Source organism: Solanum verrucosum, unplaced genomic scaffold (assembly GCF_900185275.1).
Source record: "Solanum verrucosum unplaced genomic scaffold, falcon-dt-bn FXZP01000214.1, whole genome shotgun sequence".
NCBI classification, from domain to species: Eukaryota; Viridiplantae; Streptophyta; class Magnoliopsida; order Solanales; family Solanaceae; genus Solanum; species Solanum verrucosum.
This window is the reverse complement of record NW_026020059.1, coordinates 2483896-2500924: the sequence shown is the minus strand read 5'-3', so window position 1 is coordinate 2500924 and position 17029 is coordinate 2483896. Positions and strand designations below refer to the sequence as shown.

The window sequence follows — 17029 nt, the reverse complement described above, 5'->3', positions numbered from 1 at the left end:
CATTTACTACACCATTTCTTTGGACCAATTCTTTCATCTTTCCTACCTAAGAAAAAAATTATCATAATTAAGGATAAGTATAAATCAATGAGTAAGTTTCCCTTATTATGGATAGAAAAAAGTGCATGCCTATTTGGTCCACAAATATCTAAATTAACATTACCTTTTTCATGTAACATCAAATTATACAGTTTTAGTTTAATTATGTTTTGGACTTAAAAATAAAAATTAAATCATGTTCAAATATTATATATTTTTATATTTTTTGCAAACGTCTATCAGGTAATATTTTATTTTTCCGATATTAAATTGTGTTTACTTATAAATAGATTATTAATAAAAAAAAAATTACTTAAATATTGCATATCATGTGACTAAAAGATTACAGCTAAAAATTTAATATTTCAAATTTAAAGTTAACTTAGAAGATTTTCATCCAAAATTAGTTTTTTAAGAAAAGACAGCTTTGAAATAAGATTCAACCCATAAATATAAGTTTGGTTATAAAAGGAAATTTAAAATAAAAGAGGTGAGTGTATTATTTGAAATCGGAAGAGAAATGTATGTTATAAAATTAAAAAAATAAGAAAAGTCTCTAAAATTATCTTTTTTAATTATCAAATACTTCCTCGGTTTCATTTTTACTTGACACTATTTGACTGGTACATTCATTATGAAAATAATTATTGACATATGTATTTTACTATATTATTCCTATTAATAAATGTTTAATATTCTCTCCGTCCACTTTTAATTGTCATGTTGCACTTTTTGAAAGTCAATTTGATTAATTTTAAAGTTAAATTAAATTACATTAATTCGATATTTTTTTTAAAAAAATTTAGATATTCAAAATGGAAAACGGTCAAATATACTCCTGTACTATTGTAAATAGTTTATATATACCATTCGCTATACTTTCGGGTCATATATACCCCTTCCGTTATACTTTGGTACATATATATACCCCTAATTTTAATAGAATGACACATGTCAGCTTAAAAATCAAATAACCTATTCCCAATTTTAATTACCCAATTCGTTTGAAACCCACCCATTTCCTCCTGACCCACCTTCAAGGAAATCCATTTTCTTAAATCTTCTTTATCTAAAATTTTCATTAAAATCAGGCCTTAACCACCGTGAAAGCTCACTGTGAAGCTCAAGGAAGAAGTGAAAAGCTAATATCATCTAGATTCAATCCTCAACTTCCGGCAACCAACACCAACAAGAGCATTCCACAATATAAAATGGAAAACTTTTCTTAACATAAATGATTTTAATGGAGGTTTCACTTCCTCCTTTAGTTTCACAGTGAGCTTCTGTGGCTGATTTTAATGGAGGTTTTATATAAAGTAGATGACTTGTGAAATTGGATTTGGTTGAAGGTGGGTCATCCGGAAAAATGGGTGGGTTTCAAAGAAATTGGATATTTAAAATTAGGGATGAGCTATTTGATTCTTAAACTGACATGTGTCCCTTTGTTAAAATTAGGAGTATATATATGTCAAAGTATAACGGAAAGGGTATATATGAATCAAAAGTATACCAAATGATATATATAAACTATTTTAAATAGTATAAGAGTATATTTGACCCTTTTCTGTATTCAAAAACAATAGGAAAAGTTAAATTAAAAATGAATTGCTTGTCGTATACATAATTAATGAAGGATAGCGTATTGGGTAAAAAAGCTTAAGATAACACGGAAAATCCCCAAAACGAAAGATTTTTTTTTTGTTTTTGTTTTTGCAGCCGATATCATCCAAAGGCGGTGAATACACGCCTTGCACATTCTTTCATTTCTGGATCGCTCTGTTTTATTCTTCAAAAAAAAAAACTGACAATTTCGCCAACCACTCATTTTATATTTCCTCATAAAAACCCTAAAAACACAATCGAACCCAAAAATTGGTGTTGGAAGGAAGAGTAAGCATTTGGTTTCGAATTCAAGTTCAAATCCCGAGCATGGGGTGAAGAAGAAGATATACAGGGGACGAATTTCGTGATGGAGTGGGATAGCGATTCGGATTTGAGTGGAGAAGAAGAAGATGGCGTGATTGAGGAAGAAGTTGAGGAAGAATTAGAGGAACTAGGGTTTATGTTGAGTGGTGGTGGTTCGGCTTTGCCTTTCCCTATTGACTCGCTTTTGCAACCTGCACCTTGTGGTTTTGTTGTTAGCGATGTTTTTGAGCCTGACCATCCCATTATATATGTCAATTCTGTTTTTGAGATGGTTACTGGTTACCGTGCTGAAGAAGTCCTTGGCCAAAACTGGTAAAAAAATTTATCTATAGTTTGTTGTATATTTTTGTTGCTATCCTCTTTGATTTTCAGATTAAAATATCTACTTTAATAAGTCTTATGGGGAATTATACCTACTGAAAAATACAAACACCTGATTATGATTGGATCTACATATTGGAGTGTGCATCAGTGACTTTTTGTGTTTGTTGCCCATTGTATATAGATTTAGCATCGTAAGACTCAGTTTGTTTGCAAGTTTGTAGCTCAATCAATCATGTTTTGCTTAACTAAAGGCACAACACAGGTATCAACCTATGTAACTGATAGTTTAGGTTGAGTTTGTTTGGATAAGGATAAGTTACCGGGTTAGAGTGTAGGGCGGGATGATAAACCAATTACGGTGGAATGAAGTAATATGTGGTTAATTTATTAATTTTATTGGGATAAGTATTAAGATTGTATGCCTAAAAGAGATAGCTGTAGGTTCCTTGGACATTTACCAGCTATCTCAGCATGCACTGGCTTGACTTTTAGTTATTTGATGGAACTGTTTTGACTTTTCTTTGCGAAATATCTCCTTATCTCCTGCCCTGTGTAAAGTAACCTTGCTAGTCTTTCGTTTGAGGTTGCGCGCAACTGAATTTCCAACGGTTTAATTTGTTCCTTCTTATTATTATTATTTGGCTTATACTTTTGTTATGAAGAATCAGCCAAGAAGGCAGGGATTTTGGATGCAAGGGTGAAACTAACTTTGTTCCTTTTGTCCTCCTTTTGTTTTGTTGGAATTCGGGAAGTAAATTTAGTTGAAAAGTGTAGTAGATGTCTTATTGTGTAGCAACAACTGCTTATATGAGAAAGGATGGTTATATTTTCTTGGCTTAGAAAAATGATGGATGTATTGCAGACCTGGTATTGTCACATCTGGGAATTCTAAGGGAAAATGTAACAGAAAAGAGAATGAAGCAATTCTGATCAATGGCAAAGGGAAAATGGAAAATACCTCACCTTTTTGGGAATGCTTCAATGCCTGATTCCTATTCTTTCTGTTTGCATATCAGGAAGAATCACATGCTTGTTATGGTCTTAAACAAAAGGTCCCTAGAATTTTTATTGTCCTGTGTTAGGATCATATCCTTAGACATTCATTCCAGGTGCTGTTCAGCTCTAAAAAGCTCCTTTCTTCTTTTATTGTCACTTATTCAAACAGTTAAAAGGGGAAAATTTAGAGAACTTTTGAGTATTATGATACATACAGGTGATTCACCACTCCCTGGTTTTGAATTTCTGACTGTGTGATGCTATCTTTCATGGTGTCCCCTATTTGCTGAAGAATTGAGTTCTATGATGCAATATGAGTGGTGAAAAAACTAGTTTTGTGGTAGTATCAAGTTCAACTTCAGTAAATTAAGAAGGCAACGTTCTTGTCCATACCTTCCAAAGTAGATATACTCTTTAAGTCTTGTGCTCTAATCTTGCTAAGTCAATTTGATTGGGGAAATCGTATTGCTGCAGCATTGGTAGAACCTTAGGCTAGTAGTTTCCATTGTAAGCACAAGCTAATTTGAAATTTCTACCGATAATAGATCCTTTTGAACATCTGACATTAAGTTAGTAGTAAGTCCCCATCCCTTCATACTCTCCACTTATGTTTATTTACATCAAATACATGTAATAAAATGGAACGCATAATATATATAATACACACAAACACTGAGAAACAACCTCCTGTTTCGTTCATTTTATACTAGCCAAAACATGCTCTTGCTCATCTTCTGGATCCTCCTACATATTACTGTTTTCATTGCAAACCAAGCAATATTAAGTAGCAAGGATGCAATCCTATGTAGAAAGATTTGGTCAGTGTCCTCTTTACTCTCCTTACACCTTCTACCACCAAGCACCAACTCACTATAGCTCTCCTCTTTCTTTGATGTTCTTCCATCAATTTCCATTCTTCATGACACACCACATGAAGAAATTGATCTTTGTCGTTGCTTTCCTGCACCAGACTTTCTTCTTAACCTTTCTTGTACTTCAATGCCGAATTCCTTATTCCTCTCCCATTACACATTCTATCATCCCCATCATTCCCTCCATTTCTCGGTATAAATATTATCACTTCCCCAATCTTGTATCATGTATGTCCCTTCTAAAGGTGGAGAAGTTCTTTTTGATTTGAGATTTAGGAGAAACTAGCAAACTGGGACATTGCAGGATATCAAAGGTTTCACAAACAATTTACTGCACATGGTTGTCATGATTTACTGAGATGAGGGGTGGGAAACAATGGTGTATTTTTTGTGAAGTCCTTTTATGAGAAGCTTCTAGTAAAGGAGTCAGTTTTCCCACACCTCTCAACGCGGATCCCTAGAGTATCGAGAAATTTGTATCTTTTACCTCGCTAGCCATGAGGGAGTGATACTTGACGGTTGGGAATTTGATGGAGAGAGATAATATATGTCGGTGTTTCATGTGCCAAAGTTTGGGTGATATGTGGATCATCTACTTTTACATTGCAAGGTAGCTTCACACTTGTGGTGGGACATCCCGAGATAGCTTGGTCTTCAGTGGGTGATTCCATGCAATGTAAAGAAAGCCAATGTTCAGTTGGACACTCAGTAGTCGGGAGAGAAGACATGGGAGTGGGACGTGGCTCATCTAGCACTTACAAGTTTAGAGGGAGAGAAATAGGATAACTTTTGAAGGAGTAGAAAATTATTTTGTATACTTGAGGAGTAGCCTCTTATCCTTATTGTAGAAAATGATTTTGTGAAGTGTGAAGGAAGCTGTGCTTTTTGTATACCTACAAGATTCCTATTTGTATAGAAGATTGGTTGACTTTTGTAGAAAATCATATCTTTTTGTAAGGTTTTCTATTTTCTGGTATATTTGTTGTTTTTTTTTTGTGTCCTTCGTGAATAATTTTTTTGGTCATAAAAAGATGCATACAGTAGGCTCTTTAACCATTTGTCACCTCAAAACTTTGGAAAGACATAAATGATGACTTTATTTAGGCCCACATATATTTTCAAAATTTCTAATGTTGAGCTTATGTTTAGAGTACCCTTTGGCCTAAATCCCAATGCATTTAAGTTCTTCTAATGGTAGCTCCGCACTTGAAAACATGCTTATTTAACAAAACCATAGCTCCAAACATGGTGTATGTATCTGGTTGCAATAGGCAAAGATGCGATCACCACGTAAAATGCAATAATGGAGCTACATGTCTGTAGCCCAGTATTTGGCTTCAAGTTGTGAGTGCTGAAAATGGCTTAACCTGTAATATTATTGATTTTCAACCACCTAAAATAAGTTCATATACGAATCTCGGAGAAATGCCATTTCGGTGCAAGGGATATGACTTAATGGTAAACAAAGTGGAAGAAGAACCGTGAAGTTTCAGGTTCAAATCTAAGCAGAGACAGAAAAAGCTATGTGATGTCTTCCAATCTGCCTATATCTTGGTTGGCAGAGTTACCTAGGAATTCCTACAAGTGAGAGGAAGCAGGTATCTGGTTGAATAGCCTCGGTGTATGCAAGTTGGATCGACGCTGCCATCATTAAAAAAGTCACTTTGATGGAGTAAATGCCTCAGAAGTACGTTCATCCTAAAACAAAATTAACTAAGCAAATAGCCTACCATCAAGGCTCCGTCCCCCCCCCCCCCCCCGAGTTTGTAATGATCATGGACTTAATTTTTGGTGGTTATTGTTTGTTGAGGTGGAGATGGCAGAGTGGAGATCACATGATGTGTTTTTGTACATCTAAGTGGTGCGTTAGGCCTCATATTTCTTCAATATTGCAGTTAAACGTTTTGGCTCGTCTAGATCTAATTGATGGCTGAGAGCCCAAATGGAAATAATGAGGGTGACACATAAATTCCGATCTTGTCTTTCCACATGGGAAAGTTTTTGTATGTTGTTTCTGGTGTTAACTCTTGGCAAAAAATATAGCAGATGATGTTCAATTAATTTAGCATGGATCATCACACAGATATATCAGCTTGCATCGTATCTATGGAAGAGGAGGGTGGGTGTTCTTGTATATTTTGGTAGTGCAATCAGTGCGGAAAACTATTAATTCTCAACAGAATATTTGATTGGATTGCCGGTATTAGTATTGGAGTGTAAGCGAATTGCACAGATATGCACGGGCGCCGCTGCAAAGTTATATTTAATCTGGAGATGCTCATGTAGTTTTCTGCTTCTTCTTTAACTTATCCAGAAAATAGTTTGATGTTATTGCTTCAGCATTTGGTACTCACCCTCAAGAAATGGAGAGGAGGAAATGATAGCTATAGATATCAGCTGGTGATTTGTTTCATCCTAGTTGTGCTCACATTAAGAAATGAACATGAGATCAAAATAAGATGGTTGAAAGGGAGAAGCGGAGAAGTACTACCAGGGTGTTTTGTGTAGAAGGATGCGTACTAAAGTGAAAGTTAAGTTTTATGATTCAATTGTAAGACCGTCAATGTTAAATGAGAGTCAATGTTGAGCTGCTGAAATCCGACACATTGCAACAGGAGTGTTGTGGATATGCACTGAATGGACACCATACAAGGTCAGACAAGATTAAAATTCCATGTTCACCTGAAGGTGCAAGTACCACCATGCACATTAGGATAAAATGAGAGAAAGGTTACTTGAGATGGTTTGGTCATCTATTAGAATCCATGCAGACTTGCGAGAAATAGGACATACTAAAAGAAGATCTATATGGACAAGAACAATTAGTTGGGAATATGTTAGTATGTTTACATTGGGTCCTATTTTTTCAAGTAGTCTTTTCGTTTTCAGAGATTTTATGCTAGTAGAAAATATAGAATATTTCTTGCACTCTTTATTTTATTTTTATTCTACATAATCTTGGTCTCAAATGAATTCAAATGGTAATCATGGTTAATATGGATTCATATAGACGACACCAACTTGTTTGGGATTGAGGCATACTTATTATTGGTGCAAGAAACTAACATGGGATCTAGGGCTTTTTATTTACCTAAGGCCATCCATCCTACACGTGCTTCTCAAGAATATCTAAAAGAGGCTTGGCTCTGTCATCAGTCTGCAAGTAAGCACCTAAGATGAAATAGAACGGACTTGCCATGAAAAGAAACATGTAGATACAGCTATCAAACTTGAGAAACTATTGTTTCTGTTTTAGGATTGTATTGTCTAAAGTATTACCCATTTTTTTAATATAGGGTTAACTGTCTGCAACTTTAATTTTCTGACTTATTGATCTGCTATGTGAGTATCTTATCATTGTAGCTAAATAAGCACGTCAATAACTAATTAAGTTTGGTCTTCACTTTTTGCTATGTGAGTATCTTATCATTGCCCTCTCTCTTGCTCTCGTTTTTTAAATTTAGTTGCATGTTTGCGATTGTGCTTTTAGGATGTAATCTGGGAGTCGGAAAATAGAAGGGAGTTTTGAGAATATTCATTTTCCCTTTTGGAGTTGTATGGGTAAAATGTGAAGACTGGTTGGGCTGAAAGGGCGCTGGGTATAGGTAGCGGATGCTGAACAGAGAAGAGGACTAGAAAGATGAGAATTTGAGTTGATGGGTGAATATATGGGGTCTGGGGAGAAACATTAGGTTTGTTAGTCTCTGTAGTTTAAAATGTTTTCCAGCTTGGATAAAGTGTGATTAAATTAAGAATACCTGGACAGACACCCATAATTTTTTGACCTGGTAAATGGAGATTTCATTAATAAATGCATCCAGTAGATGCTGTAATTTACAAGCTGCAGCAAAAAAGAGTTAGCTCCTGAACAGTGAGACCTTCTAAATGCTAATTAAGGAGCTAATAAAATAAAAATAACTGAACAGAATTATTTACAGTATGATGATCACTCCAGCAAAAGAATGTTTTGAGAGTCATCTACATTTCGCTAGCATTTGGCCTTAGATTCCCTAATATTTTTGGGAAACTAGATTTGGGTGAAGTTTGGATTGAAGTTTCAACATGTATTTGGCCATAGTTTCGGGAACATATTTCACTTTTTTTTAAAAACAAAACATTACATGATTTATACCCATAAATTTGACACTATTATCATTTTTAGTACGGAGAAGGGTCAAAAATGCCTTTCAACTATGTGAAATGAACAAAAATGCCCTTGTCGTCAATACTTTGGTCCGAAAATGCCCTTGGTGTTAATAGTTTGGTTCAGAAATGCCCCTATTGTCACTACATGGGTCAAACATGTCATTTTTCGAATAAATATATTGTTTTTTTTTTTTATAAACACATCTTGTTCCTAATAAAAAAATTACTTTTTAAAGAACCCTATTCTTGTTTTCTTTCTTTTAAACTCACTTAAACTAATGAAAATGTAGGATTTTTTTTTTTTTTTATCAATCAAAATAGAATAACTTAAATGTACCCTTTTAACGGATAATATATGCCATATAGATAATATCATAATAAATCCATCATTAATTTTCATTTAGATAACGATAAAAAAATATTATAATACAATAAGAACTATTTTATTTTTATTTTTTTCGAATTAAAGTAGGATAAACATTTGTTAATAAGATAATTATTAGAAAAAAATGTGTGTAAAAAGAAAATAAATAATATACTTATTTGAAAATTGGCATTTTTGATCCATTAAGTAACAATAAAGGCATTTTTGGACCAAACTATAAACTGAGTGCATTTTTGTTCATTTCACAAAGTTTAAGGGCATTTTTTACCCTTTATCATTTTTATAATGAACTAGATAATACTTATCCTAAAATCATAACGCGATATTTAATAAAAAGTACTAATAACACAGTTACTATCTACTACAATTCGTCAAATTACAATTTGTTACGAAGATCCATCGACAAAAAAGAAATAAATAATAACAACGGTAGTAACTAGCTATTCTTTAATATAATCTTCCCACATTCTATGAACAATCTCTTCACAACGAGCATGCATCGCCATATCAGGAGTGCTTTTTATGAGGGGAAAGGGTAGATAGAACTAGTTGGAGTCATAAGTAGATAGACTTCTTTCATAAAATGAAAAAGTTGTGGGTAAGTTCCAAAATTTTAAAGAACTCAACAACTACTTTTTTACTCCAAAACCAGTAGTTTTTAAAGATTTTGGGATTTTTGGTTTTTCTTGCCAAAATAATTTCCCAAAACTAGACAAATTTTGCCAATTTTTTCCCATGAAGTGCTTGCAATGTCTATTGCCAAACGGGTACTTGAAGGTTGGTAGGAGATGTAACTGGAACTACACCAACATCCTGGATTTAGAAGCCAATAATTATGTAATAACATGAAATGAAAGGTAAGATCTTGTTCCTGGTTAGGATTGCCCCATAGGCAGTACATCAGTTTATTTCTTTCCTTGATCTGTGCATGTTGAACTTTGCTAAACATGCTCGGCATTTATTAATACATAAGAACTTCTAGCGTTGATATATCTCAATAAAAATCAAGTGATTGAAATATATATGTGTGATTTTTATTTAGGTCCTTTTAGTTAGAAATAATGTGGAGATAATCTTTTTTTTGATTGTTTATAATGTGGAGATAACCTTATCTTGTAATTTGTGATAAGGTTTTGTCTATTAGTCAGAGGTAATCGTATTTTTAGTTAGAGAAGGTTTTAGGTAGTCTCATCTTTTTTTTTTGTTATAGAGTTCTAGTAGTTTGACTTCTAACTAGTTTAGAACTTTACATTCCATAATATAAGACCACGGTGTTGTCTATTTGGAAGACTTTGATACACATGACCTTATTTTTATATGGGAAGCCCTTACCCTCAAACCCCCTTACAAGGTGGCAAATGTTGATTTTGTCCACTTTGTTTGTTTGGTAACTCGAATGCCTAACATTTTTGGTCTGAGGTGAAGAGTCCTTTCCACTAGGCTATACCTCCTTTGTCTTGAATAACACATGACTTTGAATAGTACCTTACGTCTTCCTCTTTTTTTTCTTCTCTCTTATTTCTTTTTTGTCCTCTCTTGTTTATTTTTGTTCTCTCCATTCTTCTCGCATTCCTCCCTTCTCTGCTACATTAGTTTGGTATCAAAAGCTTAAGTCCAATTCACTTTTAACACCCATTACTGATGAAACTCATATGTCTACTACCAGAAATGATCCATTTTTCAGTTCGCAACTGACATCTTGTTATCATTCAAGTACAAAGAAGTTATAGTAAGGAAGCTTGATAACAACAAAAAAATTTAGTAAGCAAGTTTGATTCCTCATTCTTTTGATCTCTCTTGGAAGCTGGAGGACGTAACTACGTTGCATGAGACATCAGTATAAATGAAATTCAATCTACTCTAAGTTGGCGGTTCAGAACAACTTCTTCAATGGGAGGATCATTGCTTGATGCTACGTGGACCAAGGAAACTAGTAATCTTAGAACCTTTTTTGGATTGGCTTTTGGCTTATAAGCCAAAATTCATAAGTTAGATCCTAACTTGCGACTTTTGTCTTCTTTTAAAAAAATCATTTTAGCTTAAAATCAAGTGCTTATAAGCACTTCTTTGATTTTACCCTAGCACTAAAAAATGCTGAAAAACTATTTTGGTTTAAAAGGACTTAAAAATAAGTCAATTCAAATAAGCTCTTAGTTGTCTAGGCTTGTTTGCTCCAATTGAAAGAGAATTGTCTATCTGAACAGAGAAATACAATGTTTTTTTTATAGGGTAAATAGGTCTATTAATGTAGAAAACCTCATATATAAGACGTAGCCCAAAAGTATCCTTACACAATAAAAACAAATGCAATGTCATTATGTTTAATATTTTAATATTCTTTTGGTTTTAGAAAACAGAGATAATCTTATCCATTTGGTTAATAATAAGGTTTTATTTATTAGTTTGAGATAATTATGACTTCTGGTTCTTTCTCCAAAAAAAAATATGACTTCTAGTTAGAGAAATTTTTTTGTCTGATATATTTTTCTTTAAGACACAGTTCTCCTAGTTTTTAAGACTTTTAACTTGTTTGGAATTTACTATCCTATAAATAAAACCATTATGTACTTTGGTTAGAAAACTTGAATACCACTCGACATGATGATGAATAATACCTTTTAAATTTAGATCTCTCTAATTCTCTTCTCATGCCCTATATAGGCTAAATTAGTTTATTAATGTGGAAGACCTCGTTTATGAACCGTAACCCAAAATGTAAAGAGTCTTACTCAATTAAAACAAATGCAATATCATTAGACTTAATATATTTTAGTATTCTTTTGGTTTTAAAAAACAGAGGTGATCCTATTCGTTTAGTTAATAATAAGGTTTTATTCATTAGTTTGAGATAATTATGTCTTAATTGTTTTATCTGATATTTTCTTTTTTGGTAGACATATAGTTCTCCTCGTTTTAAAAACTTTTAACTTGTTTGGAATTTACTATCCTATAAATAAAACCATTATGTACTTTGGTTAGAGAACTTGAATAACACCTGACATGATGATGAGTACTACCTTCTAAATTTTTCTCTCTAATTCTCTTCTCGTTCCCTGTATTATCATTCTAGCGTTGTTCTCTACTCAACTTATTTTCCACAGTTTTTTATCTTCCTTTACTCTGGTCCGCCTAAATCATTATCTTTTGCGTGCATTCATGTCTCATACTAGGTGAAATGATTGTGATGCGGTTGTCAGGCTTTGCATGCAAGAATAAATTGGAGATGTGTTTTGTTTTGTGATAACATAGTTGTAATAGCTAGAAAGCTTAGAAGCTGCAACACTTTAGTTCCAATAATTTCTATAGCTTGAATTTTATTTGTGTAAGCTTGAGATCAGCTCAAACATGGGAAAAGGGGTGGACTGAGAAGTTAATGCAGTTGTTAGTCTTGTGGTTGAATAAACTTGTGTTGTAGGAGGTCAATTGTAGCTTACACAATCTTGGGAGACCACTGGAGATAGACATTGGGAAAAACTAATGATTAGAGCGAGAGGGTTTATTTTTTTTGAGAAAGGTAACATTACTTCTATATATCCACAGGTATACTACATCAAAGTGTAGTCCCCCTCCAAAAAGTTTTACTTACATCATTCCTAGGATCTTCTAGTTACAACCCGTCAATAATATTAAACACATTTTCAGCATCTCCTATCACTACTTGCTTACACCAAAAATAATAAATCCCTAGGCAATTAGTCTTTATCTTCTGGATATTGTTCTGTTTTCCTTCAAAACATCTTTGATTCCTTTCCTTCCAAATTGTCCACCAAATGCAAGCTGGGACAATCCTCCATCTCTTCTCATTTTTTCCTGCATTTCCATCCCTGTTCCAGAATTGTAGGACTTCTATAATACTCCTAGGCTTTGTCCACTTAATCTTCCTCTTTTGGATGAACATCTGCCACAATTGATCAATCCATTTGCAGTGTAAAAAGAGATGGTTGACTGTCTCCACCTGTTCTTCACATAGATAGCAAATAGAACGTAGATTGGGTTTCCTCTTGTTTAAGTTCTCATGTGTCAAGACTGCCTGCTTTGCCAAGAGCCATGTGAAGTAATTCACCTTGTAGGGAATTTCTGTTCTCCAGATCATCCTCCAGGGCCATCCTGCATGCTGCTGCTCCGTAGACTAACTCCTATCATTCTAGGTGGTGATATAATATCTCACTGAAAAAACCAGACAGCACAAAAAATTACAGCAGACTAGCTAGCTAATGAAGAAGTTTGCCTTATCAGCTTTCTTTCTGATGCTAGGCATTTGCCTCTTGTCGAGTTGAACTGATCCCTTAGCTTGTCTTGGTAGTTGGTAGCTGGATGGAGGAGTGGAACATGTTACTAGCAGGGGTGTATCTAGAGGGGGTGCCGTGGGTTCACGTGAACCCATGCTCCCCTCTCTAGATCATATATAGTAGTGTTATATGTTTAAGTAAAAATATTTAAATATGGATGTGTAAATACAATGATGGTTAGGTGCACCTCTCTAGGTGAGGATAGAAATTGAAATCTTATACTATCTATCTTGTTTTTTGAATAACACCTCCCCAAGTGGTTATTGGTTACACTTTAGGTGTTTCAACTAATTTTTCTTTTGTTTTTTTCCTTTAATCTTTCAAAATTTTCAAGTGTGTTACATCAAAGATTCCTAAAAATTTTAGCATGGTAAATTTTTTATATAATTAAATTAAATGTGTATATTAAAATTTAAAACAAGTAGTATTATATATTTTTGACCTATTATTTTTAAAATTTAATGGTTCATATTAAGAACCTAAAAGTCAAACCGATAAAATTTATATTTAAGATGCATTTTTTCGTCATTGTGCACTTATCATATCAAAATCTTGGATACACCTCTGGTTACTAGTCTTAAGGTTTCAGCCTTGTTACATTATAGCATTTTTCTATCTGCCCATCTTCTTAGTTGGTGTTTGTCTCCTTCTTTTTCCTCTTTTAGGGGTGTAGGCCAGGGTCGTTTCAGGATGAAAGGAATGAGGACATGTTGGTACTAATCCTAGAAATTTGAAATAAGTACGTTATTGTTGGTCTATGAAACTGTATGTGAATGAGTGTTGGGGCGGGGTCACCGCTGATCTAGAGAAATTTGATGTCCTCATTCCTTTCATCCTGAAACGACCCTGGCCTACACCCCTACCAGTGCTATATATTTAAAATATCTTCTTCTATCCCCAGGTTGTCACAGATCATCATTGTAAAAACCAATTATCTGTGGCATCTTGCTTCATATATTTTCTCAGGAACCTGAATCAGGTAAAGCTTTACTCATCCCTATGGTTATCGTTCCCCAAACTGAGTTTCTGCTATGAAGAAAAATTGAAAGTGGGCTTTCTTGTGAATTTGGATGATATATGTGTTTTCTCCGTTACTCCATCTGTAACAATGCAACTAACTGCAATCTTCTAGACACCACTGCCAGTCCCTCACATAAAGTAAAAGAAAAGAAAAAGAAAGGGAGTTTCCATAAAGAAACGGAGGAAGGAGCATATTTTAGTATCCCAAATGAAATAAGAGAAAAATGTTAGGAAGAAGGTGTGCTTTGAAAATCAGAAGATATGTGATTTGTAATCACTTGCATAGTGCTACCAGTGTACTTTAGAAACAGCTGTTTAGTGTCATGATTCAGATTTCTATGTGGAAATTCGAGGGCATATACAGCGGTTCTCAAAATAAAATTTCGAGTAGTTACTTTTACTGATGTTATTATTTTGCGGTCTCTTCATAGTTGTGAAAGCCTCTTTATTTTGTGCCTTCTTTATCCTTTATTACCACTTCAAACACTCATTGTAGCACTTCTGGTTTTTCTTTCTTTTGCCAGTCGCTTCTTGCAATGTAGAGGCCCATATGCCAAACGAAGACATCCTCTTGTGGACTCAACTGTAATAACAGAAATTAGAAGATGCATTGACCAAGGGATTGAATTTCAAGGCGAACTGTTAAATTTTAGAAAAGATGGATCTCCCATGATGAATAGACTGCGTTTGACTCCAATATATGGGGATGGTGTAGCGATAACTCACATTCTTGGTATTCAGTACTTTCAGGAAGTAAATATTGATTTGGGTCCACTTCCAGGATCCTTGGTGAAGGAGCCTACAAGACTATTGGATAGGTACCGTTCTAGTCTTTCTCTTTATGGACCAGCCTCAGAAGGAAACCGCTCTAACAATCATGGAGTTTGTGGTATACTGCAGTTGAGTGATGAGGTCCTAGCACTCAAAATTCTCTCACTGTTGACCCCAAGAGATATTGCATCTGTTGGCTCTGTTTCTACACGACTTTATGAGCTGACAAAAAATGAAGATCTTTGGCGTATGGTCTGTCAGAATGCATGGGGTAGTGAAACAACTCGTGTGTTAGAAGCGGTGCCAGGAGCTAAGAGACTGGGTTGGGGTAGATTGGCTAGAGAATTAACTACTCTAGAAGCAGCAGCTTGGAGGAAGCTAACTGTTGGAGGTATTGTTGAACCTTCACGTTGCAACTTCAGTGCATGTGCAGTAGGGAACCGTGTTGTACTCTTTGGTGGAGAGGGGGTAAACATGCAACCGATGAATGATACTTTTGTATTGGACTTGAATTCCAGCAATCCAGAGTGGAAATATGTCAAAGTCAGTTCTCCTCCTCCTGGACGTTGGGGGCACACACTCTCTTGTGTGAATGGATCTCATCTCGTTGTGTTTGGTGGATATGGAAGGCAGGGTCTCTTGAATGACGTCTTTGTGCTGGATTTGGATGCCAAACAACCAACATGGCGTGAAATCTCTAGCTTGGCACCTCCGCTTCCAAGATCTTGGCACAGCTCCTGTACTTTGGATGGGACCAAGTTGATAGTCTCTGGTGGTTGTACAGATTCTGGTGTACTTCTCAATGATACTTTCCTGCTTGATCTGTCTATGGAGAAGCCTGTGTGGCGTGAGATAGCAGTGACGTGGACTCCACCTTCTCGTTTGGGCCACACACTGTCTGTTTATGGAGGCAGGAAAATTCTTATGTTTGGGGGTCTTGCCAAGAGTGGTCCTGTGCGTTTTCGATCAAGTGATGTGTTTACCTTGGATCTCAGTGAGGAAGAACCCTGCTGGAGATGTGTTACAGGAAGTGGAATGCCTGGTGCGGGAAATCCCGGAGGCCTTGCTCCTTCCCCAAGGCTTGATCATGTGGCATTAAGTCTCCCTGGTGGCAGAGTTCTGGTCTTTGGTGGGTCCATTACTTCTGGTCTCCAATCAGGATCACAGCTCTACATTTTGGATCCAACAGAAGAGAAGCCTACATGGAGGATATTGAATGTGACTGGTCGGGCTCCAAGTATTGCTTGGGGACATAATACATGTGTTGTTGGCGGAACTAGAGCAATAGTCCTTGGAGGTCAAACTGGGGAAGACTGGATGCTCGGTGAGATCCATGAACTATCTTTAGCAAGCTCTGTTATTATATGAATAAAAGAAAGGTAATAATCAAGAGAAGGTGTTGTACTGAATTCACAATGAAAATTTTGTCTCAAGAAATAAGGAATTCCCGTGCAAACGGTTTTTGCATTGCACCAAATGCAGAGTTGATTAGCTTGTTTATTCTTGTGTAGCTCTTATGGTCCTGTTGAGAGCTTAAGGTTTGCATGGAATGATTTCGCTTGATGCACTTGAATATTCACCTAGGTGTAGCTTGATAGATGTGTAGATTATTATTGTATTCTTAGGTTAGTTTGTATTGTGTATGGATATGTGTGTTGTTCAAGTCCTGTAATTTGAACCCCTTTGGGAGAATATGTAAAAATAGAAAAAGTAAAGGAAAAAAAAGGTAATGATTTGCAGTAGCACCAGATGCATGTATTAGATTTATAAATTATCCCCCTGCTATGTTTAATAACAGTTTATGCGATGACATGTTTGTTATTCGTTTGAGCATCTCAGACTCAAACACTTGACAGTCCTTGCTGAATTTCATGGTAATTTGCTGAGTCCGAGTCCAAAACAATCCAATTTCTTATAGAGCTATTAACACCAGCAGCACCAACTCTAATGGGTTCTGAAACGGCTCTATTAAAGCTATGAATGAATAATCATCTCTTCTATTTAGTATGTTTTTTTTTTTTAACATTTTTGAAATTCATGGAGTTAAAGTTGAAGCCTAAGTTGTGTTTTGTTATATCTTTTGCAAAGAGTATTTGGAATATTGTTCATGCTTAAATACAACATGCAAAATGAAAAGTGAGTTTAAAAAACACAGTATGAGCCTGTTTGGATGAACGTATAACACCTAATCCTAACTTATTGTTTTAGACTTATTCTTGTTATTTTGGCTTACAACAAGTGCTTTAAAACACTTCTTTCAA

General features: G+C 35.0%; 1 protein-coding gene across 1 annotated transcript; it reads left to right on the top strand.

The window, feature by feature from the left end:
• The first annotated feature begins 1696 nt into the window (after nt 1-1696).
• On the top strand, nt 1697-16510 carry LOC125823295 (adagio protein 1-like). The gene is made up of 2 exons (XM_049502688.1): nt 1697-2277; nt 14522-16510. The coding sequence occupies exons 1-2, from the start codon at nt 2009-2011 to the stop codon at nt 16134-16136; spliced, it is 1884 nt and encodes a 627-aa protein (XP_049358645.1). The 5' UTR covers nt 1697-2008; the 3' UTR covers nt 16137-16510.
• Nucleotides 16511-17029: the final 519 nt, after the last annotated feature.

Excerpts from the sequence above, each read along its gene's own strand:
- LOC125823295 (XM_049502688.1), top strand. The coding sequence starts at position 2,009 with ATGGAGTGGGATAGCGATTCGGATTTGAGTGGAGAAGAAGAAGATGGC. Across the intron at positions 2,278-14,521 it reads GAAGTCCTTGGCCAAAACTG|TCGCTTCTTGCAATGTAGAG; the intron begins GTAAAAAAATTT and ends TTCTTTTGCCAG.